We start from the raw sequence: 16,162 nt of genomic DNA on the forward strand, positions 1-16,162 counted from the left end.
TGCACTTATCCAGCTGGGGCAGATATGATGCACTAAACAATGTGTGTCACTCATGTCATCTGGACACATTGGCTGCTCCAAAAAACCTGGAACTCAGCTGCACTTGGTCCTGTGTTTTTGCTGGGTCAGGTGAAGAGGTGGCGTGTTTCAAACAGAACTGGACAATCATAATGTATTATTCAGCTGTGTACATCTTCAACCTTCTTATTCTCACAAGTCTATAATCCCTTAAAGCAGTCCACAGATCTGATGGATTGGGGGAGGAAAGAATCAGACTCACATTGGCAAGATACAGCAGGTTGTGATGACATGAAGTAGACATTTTCTATTTTCGCACAAATCTTTCTCAAGTGGCTGTACTCTTGAATTATTTTGTCAGCCTGGGGTTCTGGACTTAACATCTGTTACCTTTGTTTAGGTCTCTGAAGATAGTGTGACCAAATCGGAGTTTGACCAAGCTGCTCTACACAGCTATTCTGGAGTTAAATGTTCACTGCTATGAGCATGTATCAAATGTGAATTCCTAGCATTCATTTTTATGTTCTAATTAAAAGCACTCTGACTGTTCTGTTGCAGAGAGTGTGCTGTGCAGGAGCTTCGTCGACATGGCCCCTCATATCGATGCTCATCCCCACCTCAGCCTTCTTTGAGTCCAATTTTACATTCAACAGAGCGTTCTAGCCGCCGATCTCCAGACTGCTCCTTAAACCGATCACTGAACAGGTATGCCTGCCAGAAGATGAATTTGATGCATATTCACATTCACTTTCCTTAAGTGAAGTAATCTTCTTCACTAGGTTCTTCAAGCCAGTAATGGGAATCCAAAAAATAGTTTTCACATAGTCTATTTCTGCTAAATGTGTAACATACATCTGCAGACTTCAGTTGAGTGAAGCCCCTCCATGAAGCATTTCCTTCTGTGTCAGGAAGAAGTGTCACCACCTGCAGTAAGCAGAGGTTATACTTAGTAAGTAAGTTGTCACCAATGCTGCCAAATATTCTACACTAAGAATCAAATAATTTCCTAGGGAATGAATAAATTTTGGGGGTCACCTGGATGTCTGACACATGCCTAACCCTAACTCATCACCATGTTTAAGTATCCAAACAAAACTGGGAATTCCATGCATTCCAAATACACATGGGAATCCCAGTGATAGATTGTTCAAATCTAATGCGTGCACTCTCCCTGAAGGGACACATCCTGCTTACATAATTCTGGACAGTATTAATAGGAAGTACCAACCCTGAAAACACTTTAAAGTATATTTCATTTGAGTTATTTCAAATCTGAATTTTTATTTCCATCCAGGGCATCATCTTTGAAGGAATTTTGAAGTAGTGAATGTTTATCTCTGCGTTTGTTTGATCAATAAATTCGGAAGGAATACGAAGCTTTGTGATTTTCATGACGAAGACCCCTGATTGTATTACCTCGAGGGAATTCTATATTAATCCACTTTGTCTGAATCTGTGTGTTAATGAATTAAGCAGTACGCTTTCATCTTAAATGCCAGAGAAATGTACCTTCATCCCAGCTTGTGTGTTTTTTTTCTCTGGAATTGGAAATGGAAAGAGTTGCAAAAGAAAAGCTTTTTTTAAAAAAAAATGCGAGCTATTCATTCATGATCACATAATCTATAGGCATTTTTTTGCATCTTTACATCCTGTAGTTTGACTTGTTAATACAGTACCCTGAACTAGACGGACACACAGATCCCTCATCTGTCAAATGTTGCCAATAAATCCATTGAAAGATAAATCACTTGTACACAGTGTTTTCTATAGTCAGTAGATGAAAATAGATCAGGAGCTATTCACGTTTTCAACCTAATTTCAGAAACAATGTCATTGTATTCATTTGATTTAAATATAACCAGCGTAGATTATATTTAAAAATTGTATTATGATCTGTCATTTAGTGAGATACAGATAACTTTTGTGAGGGACTGGAATTTCTTCCCAGAAGAAAAATTAAATGTTTAGTAATAGTCACAATGTATATTTAAGGAAGTGAAAGGTTATTTTGCTGTCCATATTTTAGAGTGTACTACTGTAGGGAGTGGTCATATGCAGGTTGTAATGTAAAATAATTGGCACATGCACACAGGGATTGGCACACTTCACAGAAGTGTCATACCATGTCTTGGACTTGTATTTAGATCCAGCTCAAAGGGAAAAAAATTAGCCTGCTATAAAGGATTTAACTACTTAATAATAATCCTTGCATTTGATATGGAGCTTTATCACGTTGTTGAGACGTCTCAAGCCCTTCACAGATCACAAAGTATACAGTCAATTCACTTTACACTATATTCTGTGAAGCGCTTTGAGACATCTCAAAGACATGATAACGTGCTATATCAAATGCAAGGATTAATATTACTGTAAAATGAATTGACTGTATATTTTGTGGGTGAACTTAACCCAGTTCTAGTCTGTATTTAAAATAGGATGAGACTAATTTGGCAGTAATATTGAAAATCATGGAAACATTCCCTTAGCACTAACATCTCTCAGGCGACTTGATAAACAGTTACTGTCACAAGAGACTACTCAGGGCAGATCAGGACATAGAAAAAATAATGGGTACACAGGTGAGTTACAAGAGTTAGTGGAGTCCTGTAGCTCAGTGGTTAGAGCACTCGCTTTGCAAGTGAGACACCTGTGTTCAATTCCAGGCAGAGGGCGAAACCTTGGGCAAGTTTCCTTACTCCACACAGAGCCTAATAATAATCCCTCCAAAACCAAAAGAAACCCAATAATAAATTGGTCTTTTTCAATCTACGACTGTTTGTGGGACATTGCTGTGCGCAATTGGCTGCCGCATTCGCCCACAAATATACAGTCAATTCACTTTACAGTGTGTTCTGTGAAGTGCTTTGGGACGTCCTCCCGACGTGAAAAGCGCTATATCAAATGCAAGGATTATTATTATTATTATTAAGGTGCTAAACTGTCATGTGAGGGCCAGCCGATATGTACTGGTTTACATTCCCTTGAAAGTACGTATCGCCGCCATTAATAATTAATAATAACCTCAGATTCGATATAGCAACTTTCACATCAGTAGGATGTCTGAAAATGGTTAACTGGATATACAAGAACAACTTGCATTTATATAGTACTCATCACGTGGGGTACTGTAATTTGACTGTTTTGTAGGTGAATGCAAAGATTTAAAATACTTTAAAAACAAAATGCCAATACTTACATTTAGTAATGTCTGAAATGTTGGATATAACCAATTGTATGACTTGGAGGATATGGCTAAATTAATGACTTGGGAGTTGCAAGTATTCTGGATCATGTTACCAAGGGTCTGTTATCATTTTATGTCCTTTCCGTTTCCCCCAAACTCTTGTTTACTTGGTGTGTTTTTTAAATACATGTCAATGTTACAATGTAGAAAATATACTAATTTCTCAATTCTGTTATTGTATCTTGACTAACTATCAGTTTAGCACTGTACGTCGCAAACTCATTCAAGGTCACCCTCACTGAAGGGATCCATTCAATACGTGTGGACATGAACTTTTAACTTATTTATGAAAACTACAGATGTTTACAATGTTGTGTGTTGTAAACTGGAGCCGTACCTGGATTTATTCTTTTTTTTTGCTTTGTGTCACTGAACACTTATGTTTAAGTGATATGTATAAGGCGCTATGCAATGTAACTGTTGTATTCTAGTGTTCTCGGTGACTAGAATATTTCTAGTCGCATAACCTTGAGATCAGGAGCAGCATTCAGTTTAGCAGCATTTCTTGGGTCAATAATGTTGAATTCACTTCAGAATTGTTGCCCATGCTTTCAGCGCCAAGCAGTTCATAATTTGATATAGAAGTCGCTGGAAACCCTCAGCTGGTCAGACAGCATCTACAACAACAAGATTCCATTTATAGAGCGCCTTTCATGTCAGGAGGACGTCCCAAGGCGCTGTACAGTTGGGTCAGGACCCGAGCATTGGGAGGGAAATGGTCAGGGTGAGGGGAGGGGAGGGAAGGGAGGGAGCGAGGAGGGGGTAGAGAGTCGAGAGGGGGAGCTGAAGGCACGGTCAAAGAGAAAGGTTTTGAGACCGGCCTTGAAGGAGGAAAGGGAGGAGGCAGGGCTAGGGAGAGAAGAAAGTGATTTAACGTTTCAGGTCAACAACCTTTCGTTAGGTCATCGACCTGAAACATTAACTGCCTGTCCTGCTGAGTATTCCCAGCAACTTCTGTTTTTATTTTAGATTTCCAGCATCTGCAGGATTTTGCCTTTCACAATTTAATATGATGGTTGTTATTAACTACTGCTTAGGATAGGTGAAATGATTCCATATGGAGTATTGGTAAGAACTGGCATCAGTGAAGGAAAGGTTGCTGTCCACAGTGTATTTGGGTTATAAAATACAAGCAACTAAACCGAATTTGTTTTACCCATTCATCGTGCACTTTTTTCCTTGAAACATTTATTTTTGTACTTACTTTTGCTTCTTATTTTTATTTTTTAAATACATGTAGTAAATGTTATAATGTAGAAAATATACTCATATTTCTCAATTCTGTTGTTATTGTAAATTATCTTGACTAACTACCAGATTAGTACTGTATGTTGCAATCTCATTCAAGGCCACCTCTATGGCCTTGAATGACATTGTGCCAAAAAAATAATAACTTGGCCACTCAATTCACGACTGTTTGTGGGACGCTGCTGTGCGCAATTGGCTGCCTGTTTCACCCACAAAATATACAGTCAATTCACTTTACAGTATATTCTGTGAAACACTTTGAGACGTCTTGAAGACTTGATAAGGCGCTATATCAAATGCAAGGATTATTATATTATTTTTGTAAACTTTTATGCCTCAAAATCTTCATTTTAGACATAGTCGTGAGTATTCTTGTAGATCTATATTTGTTCCCTTAACAACTCATTGTTCAGTTTTATTTTATTTCTCGCTGTTTAAATTTCTCAAATAGTCAAATATTAATCTTCACTCATCACTTCACGGGACAGGCTGTGGTTGGTATCTTGTTTCACACAGTGAGGGTAATGTATTTTATTATTGTGACACGGTGCTTTGGCACATCTATGCATTGTAGAACTCAGATTCCCACATTTGAATAAGGAAGTTTTATTGATCATTTTTCTAAATTCCCTTGAATTAAAGTTGAGTCTGCTACCAGCTTAGACACAATCTGGAACTCTTCCCCCAAAAGGCTGTGGATACTGGATCCATTCACATTCTCAAGACTGAGGTGGATACCTTTTTGTTATGTCGGTATCAAGGGATATGGGGCAAAGGCAGCTGAGGTAACAGATCAGCCATGATCTAATAGAATGGTAGAAAAGGTTTGATGGGCTGAATGGCTCCTCCTGTTCCCATGTAACTCATGCCTTGGACTGTAATAAAACACGTGGCTCCTTTTTGAAAATAATGATGCACTTCTCTAGTGCAAGGTGCTTCTTTCAGATTCTATAACTTTTTAATTCATTTTCGATTTGCTTTAATGAGAATATTTCCAATGACTGATGTGTGTTTTATCATATTTTTGATTTTTAGAATGTGATTAAGGTTTGTTAAATTTGGAGAAGAAAGGTGGGGAGATGGAATTGAAAGATCTGCCATGATCCAAAAAGGAGAAATGTACTCAATGGGCTTAATGAGTTACTCCTGCTCCTAATATTCCTTTAACAAAATTGCCTCTTTTTATTTTGCTAATGTTTGATATTTTCCTCAATGTGTAATATTTGTGTAAGATATACTATCATTTGACATGGAAGGGAGTTTTCCTAGTGTCCTGGTCAACAATCCCCCAAACAAAATTGTTCGTTCACTTTATGGCTGTTCGTGGGACATTACATTGCAAATTAGTTGCTGTGTTCACCCATTAAAACAGTCACCCAATTTGCAGTATATCCTATAAAGCACTTTGAGATGTCCTCCTGACATGAAAGGTGATTTACCAAATCCAAGGATTATTATTAAGTGTAATAAGGTTATGATTTAACTTTGATAAGAACATTACAATCTACTGTATTTTACGATTAACTGTGTTAAAGAGACTTGCTCTAGATTTCTAAACTTGTATTTATTATAATAATCAGTGCAATTGATATAGTGCCTAATCACATTAAAACATTTCAAGGTGCTTCACAAGATTTTACTGTAAAATGCAGTGACTGTATATTGTAGTGAAGGTGGCAGTCAGTTTGTGTACAGCAATAATAATTAATAATCCTTGCATTTATATAGTGCTTTTCATGTCTTCTAGAACTCTCAAAGCGCTTCACAGAATATACTGTAAAGTGAATTGACTGTATATTTGTGAGTGAAACGCAACAGCCAATTGGATTGAAGTGACCAATTTATTATTGTTTTTTTTCTTGAGGGATTATTATCAGGACACGTAAATAAGGAAACTTGGACAAGGTTTTGCCCTGCTGGGAATCAAACCCAGGTCTCGCTTGCGAGATGAGTGCTCGAACCACCGAGCTATATACGACCATACAATATCCCATAAATAACAAAGGACCAATGTTATCCAGGGGATTGTTGGCTAGGATGAAACTCCCCTTTTAATCATTAAGCTTGGTCTGTACATTATTGTAGGAAAAAATGTTTTTTTTTAAATAAAATAACATTAACTGATTGTGTGATTCCATTCCTATTTACTCGTATTTATTTAATGCCATGTTATGTTGCAATGGATATTTCTGTAAAGACTATATTCCTTTTATGTTGGATTCCCTGCTGTTGTGGTACGTGTGAGTACAGTTACAAACTGCAGGTGAATAGTGGGAATTTCATACACCAGTGACTTTGTTGTGCAAGGTAAAGCTGAATGATGAAATGACCATAGGTTCAATCCTGGGATAAATTTGACAAAATCCATTCAGATTAAACTAAAACTAAAATGTGCACATGTAGAGAGACTGATATGGAATTATTTTCTACTGACAAATCTCCAATTCCTGCCCTCCCCACAGCTCGAGTACAGCACCTTGCATTTACATAGTGCCCATCACACAGGGCAGCCTCCCAGAGCTTGTTAGCTCCTCTAGAACATCATGGCACTAAGGCCGTTGAACCCACTGGTCTGTTCCATCATCATCTCTTTTCATCCCATTTTTCCATGTTTTTNGCCATATTAATATTCTTATTTCCTAAATATCCATCTATCCATTTTAAAGAAGTCCAATCAATTCTACGTTGTGTCAGCCTGGCTGAGTTAGTCGCAGTCTTGCCTCCCTACTCGAAAAGTTGTGAGTTCAAGCTCTGCATATGTATTAATAACTTTGCTTACAATGACCTTCCATGATGGATTGTTATGGCAAATACAGCATAAATCTGGGTTGAGAAGCACAAAGGAAGTGAGTTCAGCAATGTGTTGATGTGCACTCCTGCAGTATGATACAGCAGTGTGAGCACTCATGCTTCTCGCACAAAAGGTCCTCAAAAAGCTCTTGGGATAACCAATGAAGTTGTAGAGGTCGTGTCTGCAGACCTATCCTATTCCCATGGGAAAAGCACTTGAGCTTGAAACATCTAAAACAACAACGTGTATTTGTATGGCTCCCTTTAAAGGGGGTAGTGTTTCGGAGCACTGAACAATGACAAAATTTGATGCTAAACAGTGAACTTGGCTTCTGGGGAAATTGCATTCACTGTATGGCCCAGCGCACTAGCTCTTTCCAACCCCCCCCCCCATCCCCCCCCCCCCACTACACACACACACAACCCTTCTCTAACTGCAGGTTCTCTTAAATAGTGACTTAGCTTCCACCTGAACAGGCAGATGGGACCTCTGTGTCTCATCTGAGTGAAGGTGTTAGAGCGCATCATTTGAAATTACTTCCAGCACCAAAACGATTCAGAGTAAAGGAAAATCTGTTGCATTATCTCATTGCAAAAAAAATGCTTTCTGGTTGCACCTCTGATCATACAACACACCCCAAGCGCTGTATTTGAGTATTAACCCAACTGTAGACTATGAACTCAAAGTCCCAGTTCAGGGCTTGAACTCCCAACCTGTTGACTCAGAGGCAAGTCTGCTACCAACTCAACTGGGTCTGACACCACCTCGAATTGATTGGATTTCTTTAAAACGGAGATAGATGGAATAATACAATAAAAAGGTGGGAAATGGGATGAAAAGAAGATAGTGATGGAACAGGCCAGTGGGTTGAATAGTCCCTTATCGTTATGTGCCAGGGAATGGCTAAGATCACTTCATTACTTGATAGGCAATATAGCCTCCTCCCTTGAGGGAATTGCTATGATTCATACATTCAGCATTTTTAATACAATGTTACCAACATAAACACCCAACCAACCAAACACCCACATACCTTTGTGATAGTATATACAATCATTACCTTTTTTTCCCCCCCATCATCTTTTGTATGGGATTTAACAGAGAGCAGTGGGAAAGAATACCAACAGATTCCATTGAATACCATAGAACAGAAGGCTGACAGCATGTTTTGTATTACTGTATGTAAAACTAATTTAAAGAGCAAATCCTGCTACACACAAACACACATACTCACAAAATCAAGAGAACAGGAGTTTGGCAAACGCGCTCAGCAAGTCCAAAGAGCTTATTGCTGGGGTTGCTTTTATCTGCATCTGTTTGTTTACCAGTGTGTCATTTTCGTTTGAGTCTATGCAAACAAGTGGTTCTCAATTTACAGGTAAAGTCAGAGTGAATTTGAATAGTCCTGTCGGTAAAAGCTAATCATTAAATGCGCCCAAAGCCTGTGGAAAGTTATTGCTATTATTTTGCATTGAGATTATGCAACCGCTTTTCATTCACACTGAATTACTTTACAACAACATCAACAACAACTTGTATTTATATAGCGCCCTTCATCCAGGGCAGCATCTTGGAAGGGAGGATTAAGTGACCACCAACCCCAAAAAATTATATAGCGCCTTTCACGTCAGGACGACGTCCCAAGACACTAGACAATCAGGGCTGTGGAGGTTGGGATCAGGTGGGGTGGAGGGCAGGGAGGGAGGAGGCAGGAGGGTGACTGAGACTGATTCGAAAATGGACCAAATTATTCCTTTTTTTTTGAAAGGGATTATTACCTCCGGAAAGCGATCGGGTCAATCAACCAACGACAGCGCTGTTAGAACCTCCTGTCGAAAGGTTGATGACAAGAAGGGGAAAGAGTTATAACATTAATAATCCTCGCATTCGGTGCAGGCGCTTCTAAAGGGCGCAATGTCTCCAAACAGAGAATCACTGAAACATACTGATTGTTCTTTCACACACACACACACAGGGCAGTCAGTTTGCACACAGCTCGACTCCATTGACAACAATGAGATGAGGGATGAATATATATATATATATACATATATCTATGGAGGATGGATGGTCAGGATGCAGGGTGGTAGGAGAGAGGGGAGAAACTGCCTTTGTTGTGTCTGCAATCTCCCCTACACTACACTGCACTCCCTTTGAATTTATTAAACGACACACACACACACACAACACACACACAAGAGATTTGTGAAGTGCTGGAGCAAGAGGGAGCAAATTGCACAGTAGCTTCAATACATAAAGAAAAAGCTGCTTTGGGGACTGAACCAGGAGTGTCTGAGCTGCTCTGTGTGTGTGTGTGTGTGTGTGAGTGACTGAGGCTCCTCCCAGGAGTTAGATCATGGGCTGCATCACTGGACCTTGTGTGTATGTGTGTGAGACACAGAGAGAGTGAGAGAGAGAGAGCAGTCAGTGCAGGAGTGGCTCAGTCTCACTCACCTCCATGGACAAGCTCCACACAACGAGAAAGGCAAAGCAGCTCACAGGTGAGTGAGTGAGTGAGTGCAACACTCCAGCCATCCTCTCTCCCTCACTTTCTCACTCCCTCCCTCTCTCATACCATCACTCCCTCCCTGTCTCCCACCCTCAATCATACCATCACTCACTCCCTCCCTCACTCATACCCTCCCTCACTCATACCCTCCCTCACTCAAGCCACATTTGAGAGGAGCAAAAATTCTGATGTGACCCACATTGCACAAGAGATCTTCTCCCCCAGTGCAGTGAGTGTTCAGCACTGACCCCCAGACAATAGCTGTAGCAAAAAACCGACGTGTTAAAGGGCTTTATTGCAACACAGTGCATTCGTAACTCATGTTATCCAGAAAGAAGGCTGTATTTTTTTTCCACCTCCTTATTTCTTTCCATCACAATGTAATCTTGTTTGGTTTGGCTTCTGGTGTGTGTGTGTGTGTGTGTGTGTGTGTGAATGTTGTTACTGTGCCAATATTGTTCACCCAGGTCTTTGTGTGTGTGTATGTGTGTGTTTCATGTTAATATTAATTTATTATGGCAGAGGGAATCTATCCCTCTATGTTCTGATCATCATCCCAGGGGGCAGACAGGGCTGGTAAGTTCAGACAAGTTACAGAAGTTCCCTGTTTCTCTGTTGCTGGACTTATTTATTGTTGGACTGGGATGAACCCTAATACCCAGTCATTCATTCAGTGCAACCTGCTGTCACTTCTAAGCTGAAGAGAGACTCAGAGAAAGAGAAAGAGATGTTGGGTGTTAACTCAGTGTATAATAGGGACAGCAGCTACTTGTTATCAAGGGGTGTTGGTTGCTTTTTGTACCTGAACTCATGTAAAAGGCATTCCATCTATTTATTTATTTGGTTGCACCTCTTTCTGCGGTGTCACAGAGTAAAGTACTGTAGTGTATATTTATTAGCCTTGTAGGCGAGAAGACCTGGGTTCGATTCCCCGCAAAGCAGATGTTAGGCAAGTTTCCTTACTCCACAAGCCTCTATTTACATAGCAGTAAGTAGGAACCCAATTGTTAGACGATTGTTGGATCTCATTTCCGCAGGTAATAATCCCTTTAAAAAATAATAATAATTTGGTTACTCAATCCACAACTGTTTGTGGGAGACTGCTGTCACAGTCAATCCACTTTACAGTATATGCTGTGAAGCGCTTTGAGACGACAACAAAATTACATTTGTAAAGTGCCTTTCACGTCGGGAGGACGTCCTAAGGTGCTGAACAGTCACGAGGATCCAAGTGTGGTGGGGGGCAAGGTTGGCGTGAGGGTAGGGCAGAGGGGGTAGGAGGGCAGCTGGAGATGTCTCGAAGACGGTATAAGGCGCTATATCAAATGCAAGGATTATTATTATTGTTATAAAGTTTGATTGGTATACTTTGTTTACTTTGTTCTATCTCCCCGGTTTACAAATCTTTGTATCTTCTTCCGTCGTTCCTACAGGGATCGTTGTGCATTTGATGTCATGTGCATTTGAGGGGATATATTTTGCTTCATCAAAATGTAACTGTAATTTATCACTCATTAAACTTTTTTTCTTTGTATAATAACAACAAATTGCATTTATAGAACACGTTTCACGTCAAGAGCACTGGACATTCAGGACTATTTGCACCTGAGCTCAAGGTTGAATTTATTATTATATAATAATCCTTGCATTTTATATAGCGCCTTATCAGGTTGTTGAGGCATCTCAAAACGCTTCACAGAATGTATTGCAAAGTGGATTCAATGTATATTAATAATAATAATAATCCTTGCATTTGATATAGCGCCTTTCACGTCAGGAGGACGTCCCAAAGCGCTTCACAGAACACACTGTAAAGTGAATTGACTGTATATTTGTGGGCGAACGCGGCAGCCAATTGCGCACAGCAATGTCCCACAAACAGTCGTGGATTGAAAATGACCAATTTATTATTGTTTTTGGTTTTGGAGGGATTATTATTAGGCTCTGTGTGGAGTAAGGAAACTTGCCCGAGGTTTCGCCCTCTGCCTGGAATTGAACCGAGGTGTCTCACTTGCAATGCGAGTGCTCTCACCACTGAGCTACAGGACTCCGAGTGGGCAAAACGTGCCATTGAGTAAAAAATAAAAAAAATTTTGTCACTTTATGGGTGGCCCCATAAAGCGATTCACCAATCGACTAACAATCGTGTTCCTACTTACTGCAGAGGAGTGTGGAGTAAGGAAACTAGCCCACCAGGGAATCGAACCTTGGTCTTCTCGCTTACGAGTTGAGTGTACTAACCACTATGCTACAGGACTCTGTTTACAACAATACTATTATGAAAGGATGAAGCGTTGGAGGACGATCGGAGAAATTTGAGCTTTACAGTCTGGAAAGAAGGCACTTTAAAGGGGAAACCGCATCAACTTACTAGCTCAGATAGAATAAACTCAACTATCGCTTCAATTTAAGTCCAGAGGTTGCGCCAGTGGATTAAAATGAGAAGCAGCAAAAGTAAATTTAAAACTGTATCACTTGAAAGAGAGAAATGTTTGGAATAATGGAATAATAATCATCCTCACATTCGTTACAGTGATACCGTGGCTTATCATGGCACTGAGGCGTACAATACAAAATTACATTTGTACAGTGCCTTTCACGTCAGGAGGACACCCCAATGTGCTGAACAGTCAGGGATTTGGATCCGAGTGGATGGGGGGGGGGGGGGGGGAAGGTTTGGGATCAGGGAGGGTAGGAGGGTCGCCGAAAGTGCGGTCGAAGTGGAGGGTCTTGAGACGTGCCTTGAAGGAGGCAAGGGAGGGAGCGAGGCAAAGGGGATTTGGATGGAGTCCAAAGGGTGGGGGCAGAGTGGCTGAAAGCATGACCGCTGATGGTGGCGTATGCTGGGCGGGGGACGTGGAGCAGGCTGGAGTCACATCTCCACATCTCAAAGCATTTCATTGGATTTACTGTAAGGTATTTTTTTTTGTGGCCGAACATGGCATCCAACTTGTATACATCATTATCCGAAGTGAATGACCAATTTTATTTGGGAAGATTGTTAGCCAGGACACCAGGAGAAACTCCCCTCCATCCACCTGAACAGGCAGACAGGACCTTGGTTGAATATATCATCTGAAGGACCATATATACAACCGAACCTCTCCAACAATGCAAGGTCCCCACTGCACTGCACTGGAATGTCAGCCTGGACTATGAGTCAAGTCCTGACGTGGAGCTTGAACCCACAACCTTCTGACTCAGAGGTGAGAGTGCTACAATTGAACCAGGCTGACACTTAGCAACCGGCAAGAAGAAAACAACGGGGCAGGAGGAGTGCAGACAACTCTCAAAGCCTCAATTACCCAAGAGGAGTTCCCGAATTACTTAAAATAACCTGCAACACTGAGGATGTTGACTGATATTTACTACCCGCCCCACCATTGAGGTTGGGCTTTCAGCCTATCTGCCCCTGCTCTCTGGAACTCCATCCCAGAGTCTCTCCGATTCGCTCCGTCCCTTACCCATTATTCTGGCTTTACTTTCTCAAATAAATAATAACAATAATAATCATTTAGTTTGGCTCAGCGCCTTTCACATCGGAAGGACGTCCAAAGCGCTTAACAGGATTTTACTGTGAACTAGTCACTATGTATTTGTGGGCAAACGAAGCAGGCAATTTTCTCACAGTAATGCCCCACAAACAACCATAAAGCGAGTGATCAATTTTATTTCTCAAGTCACATTTAGCATCTTCAGATTTGTATAGCGTCTGTGTGGGAAGAGATTAGAGCTACTTGGTGTCTCTCTAAGTGGATTAAATTGTTCTTTTCTTTGATTCTTTTGATGTGTTGATTGTCAATTACATTGATATGTCTAATCTGTTTGTCTGCATATATTTTATGAAATATTCTGTCTCTTGAAAAGTATTTAATATTTAAAGGCTGACAATAGCTCGGTCACAAGCCAGAACAAGTGTGGCTCTCTTAACTGGATCGGTGTTGATTTGGGTGTTGATTTGGGTGTATCTTGAATGTGCAAACAACCCCCGGGAAAACCCATCTGTCTGACAATGTGAGGGCTGGTGTTTGATACAATAATAATAATCCTTGCATTTGATATAGCGCCTTATCACATTTTGGAGACATCTCAAAGCGTTTTGCAGAACATACTGTAAAGTGAAATGACTGTAAATTTTGTGGGCGAAACCTGAAACTCAGCTTACAGTGCTCTGAGACGTTACCCTGTGTGAGGGTCATTATATAAATACAAATTGCTGTTGCTTTTGTTGTTGTATAAAAGGTCCTCTCTTACATGCAGGTTACTGATCAGCACCACTTACTTTAGACGGCATCGGTCCCTCTAGTTCATATCTGTGGTCCAGTCTTTTAGGAATAGATGGGAAATGCAGTATTCCATAACATATTCAGTAACACATTTGATAATTAATTACTACCTAATAAATACACCGTCGTTACACTTTATGGGAAATCCTACGAAGATGTGAAAGGCGTGATATCAACTGTAAGGATTATTTACTGTTTTTCTGAAATCTGTTAAAGAATGTCAGACTTTTCACTCCTATAATGGGGCAAGTTATTTAATTCCAAGCACGTCAACACTTATTGTGCACTTGGTGGTGTAGGAGCCAGAGTGGGCGTGATCTCCAAGCTCAAATTTCCAACATCAGTTTTAAATACATGTTTTTTTTTGGAATGAATTTTAATATCAATGGCTGTTATAATAATAATAAGTGGAGTCCTGTAGCTCAGTGGTTGAGCACTCGCTTTGCAAGCGAGAGACCTGAGTTCAATTCCAGGCAGGGCGAAACCTTGGGCAAGTTTCCTTACTCCACACGCCTAATAATAATCCCTCCAAAACCAAAAACAATAATAAATTGGTCATTTTCAATCCATGACTGTTTGTGGGACATTGCTGTGCGCAATTGGCTGCCGCGTTCGCCCACAAATATACAGTCAATTCACTTTACAGTGTGTTCTGTGAAGCGCTTTGGGACGTCCTCCTGACGTGAAAAGCGCTATATCAAATGCAAGGATTATTATTATTATTATTATTATTAATTTACTTCATGGCTCTTTGTGGGACTTTCCTGTGTACAAATTGGCTGCCCACAAATGCACAGTTGTGTGAAAAGCACTCCGAGATGCTACTCCATGTGAAGGGAGCTATGTAAATGCGAGTTGTTGTCATGGGTGGAATGACAGCGGGCATTCTGGAAGGATGAGATTAAATGGGCCACAAAGTCCCCTTCAACTGAACTGCTTGTCATCTTAGTTCTGCATTTATTTACGGCAGAACTAATTCCAGTTAAACCCTGTTCACTACATAAAGCTGTTGTGTTTGGAGTTAGGAGATCTGTGGCTCATTGCAAGGTTACCTCATTGCTTCTTCTGTAAGAACATTATCAGGATACTTTCAGTGTATAATGAACTTTCCCCCACTTCCCACCCCACTCCCAGCTCAATATTGAAATAAAACCCTAGTAAATTTATATTACAATTAGCTGTACCCATTGCAGCTACACTTACAACCAAAGGATCCAGTATGGAATGTAGATTTGAGTGTTGTTATACTTTAAATTATTATACATTATATAACGATAGGAGATCTCAAAAGTAAAAGGAGGTTGATAATTTCTAAAAAGCCTTTGTTCTTATTTTAAAAAATCTTTAAACAATATAGAACATGATTTTTTTTTATTGTATGTTATAATATAAATACTATAGAGCATAATATTGGGCCACTGTTTGGGCTAGTGTTGGGCTACAAATCTACTTGACTCTATTATAATTTATGGCCCCCAAAATCTTCGATTTGGGAGGACTCCAGGTTAGGAGGACTCCTGTGTGATGAACTTGTAGACGTCACAGTTGTGTGATTTTCTCTGTCACTACTTTGTTGCAGAATATATTAGTACAGATGTATCTCTCCAGAAGAGTGTGTGATTTCCTCTATCCACTAGTTTGTTGCAGAATACCATGCATACCTCATATTTTGGGGCTTAAATAAAACTCATCACCGATAGGAGTTCCCCCCAAAAATATGCCCATGACACTCCCACTTTTAAGAGGTTTCCGATGAGGTATAAATTATATCTCTCCGTCAATATTACGTTCTTGGCAGACAGACACACAGATATTTAGTCTTTATTAATATAGATAACCTTTTTGTTTTACATAGCCCCCTATCCTATCTTTGAGATGTTCCAAAGCGCCTCAGAAGATATACTTTAAAGTAGCGTAACAGGGTATTTTGTAGGCGAACACGGCAGCTAATTTGCACTTAACAATGTCCCACAAACAGCCACGAAGTGAGTGACTAATCTTATCTGGGGGATTGTTGGCCAGGACACCGGGAAAAACTCACTTTGTGTAACTCGGTGTAACACCAG

The 16,162-nt window shown here is 40.2% G+C and overlaps 2 protein-coding genes across 5 annotated transcripts in view; both read left to right on the forward strand.

The window, feature by feature from the left end:
- tsga10 (testis specific, 10) overlaps positions 1-2,236 on the forward strand; it is a 39,958-nt gene extending 37,722 nt beyond the window's left edge. For all 4 annotated transcript variants that reach the window (XM_007891149.2, XM_007891150.2, XM_007891153.2 and 1 more), the window contains 2 exons: positions 577-723; positions 1,313-2,236. In XM_007891149.2, coding sequence (XP_007889340.1) covers positions 577-723; positions 1,313-1,337 — 172 coding nt within the window. In that variant the 3' untranslated portion in view covers positions 1,338-2,236. The remainder of the gene's footprint in view (positions 1-576; positions 724-1,312) is intronic.
- A 7,539-nt stretch (positions 2,237-9,775) lies between these two features.
- cracdl (CRACD like) overlaps positions 9,776-16,162 on the forward strand; it is a 72,868-nt gene continuing 66,481 nt past the window's right edge. The window contains exon 1 of the mRNA XM_007891148.2: positions 9,776-9,802. The gene's annotated coding sequence lies outside the window, so the exon portion shown is untranslated. The remainder of the gene's footprint in view (positions 9,803-16,162) is intronic.

Source organism: Callorhinchus milii, unplaced genomic scaffold, assembly GCF_018977255.1.
Source record: "Callorhinchus milii isolate IMCB2004 unplaced genomic scaffold, IMCB_Cmil_1.0 Scaffold4, whole genome shotgun sequence".
Classification (NCBI taxonomy): domain Eukaryota; kingdom Metazoa; phylum Chordata; class Chondrichthyes; order Chimaeriformes; family Callorhinchidae; genus Callorhinchus; species Callorhinchus milii.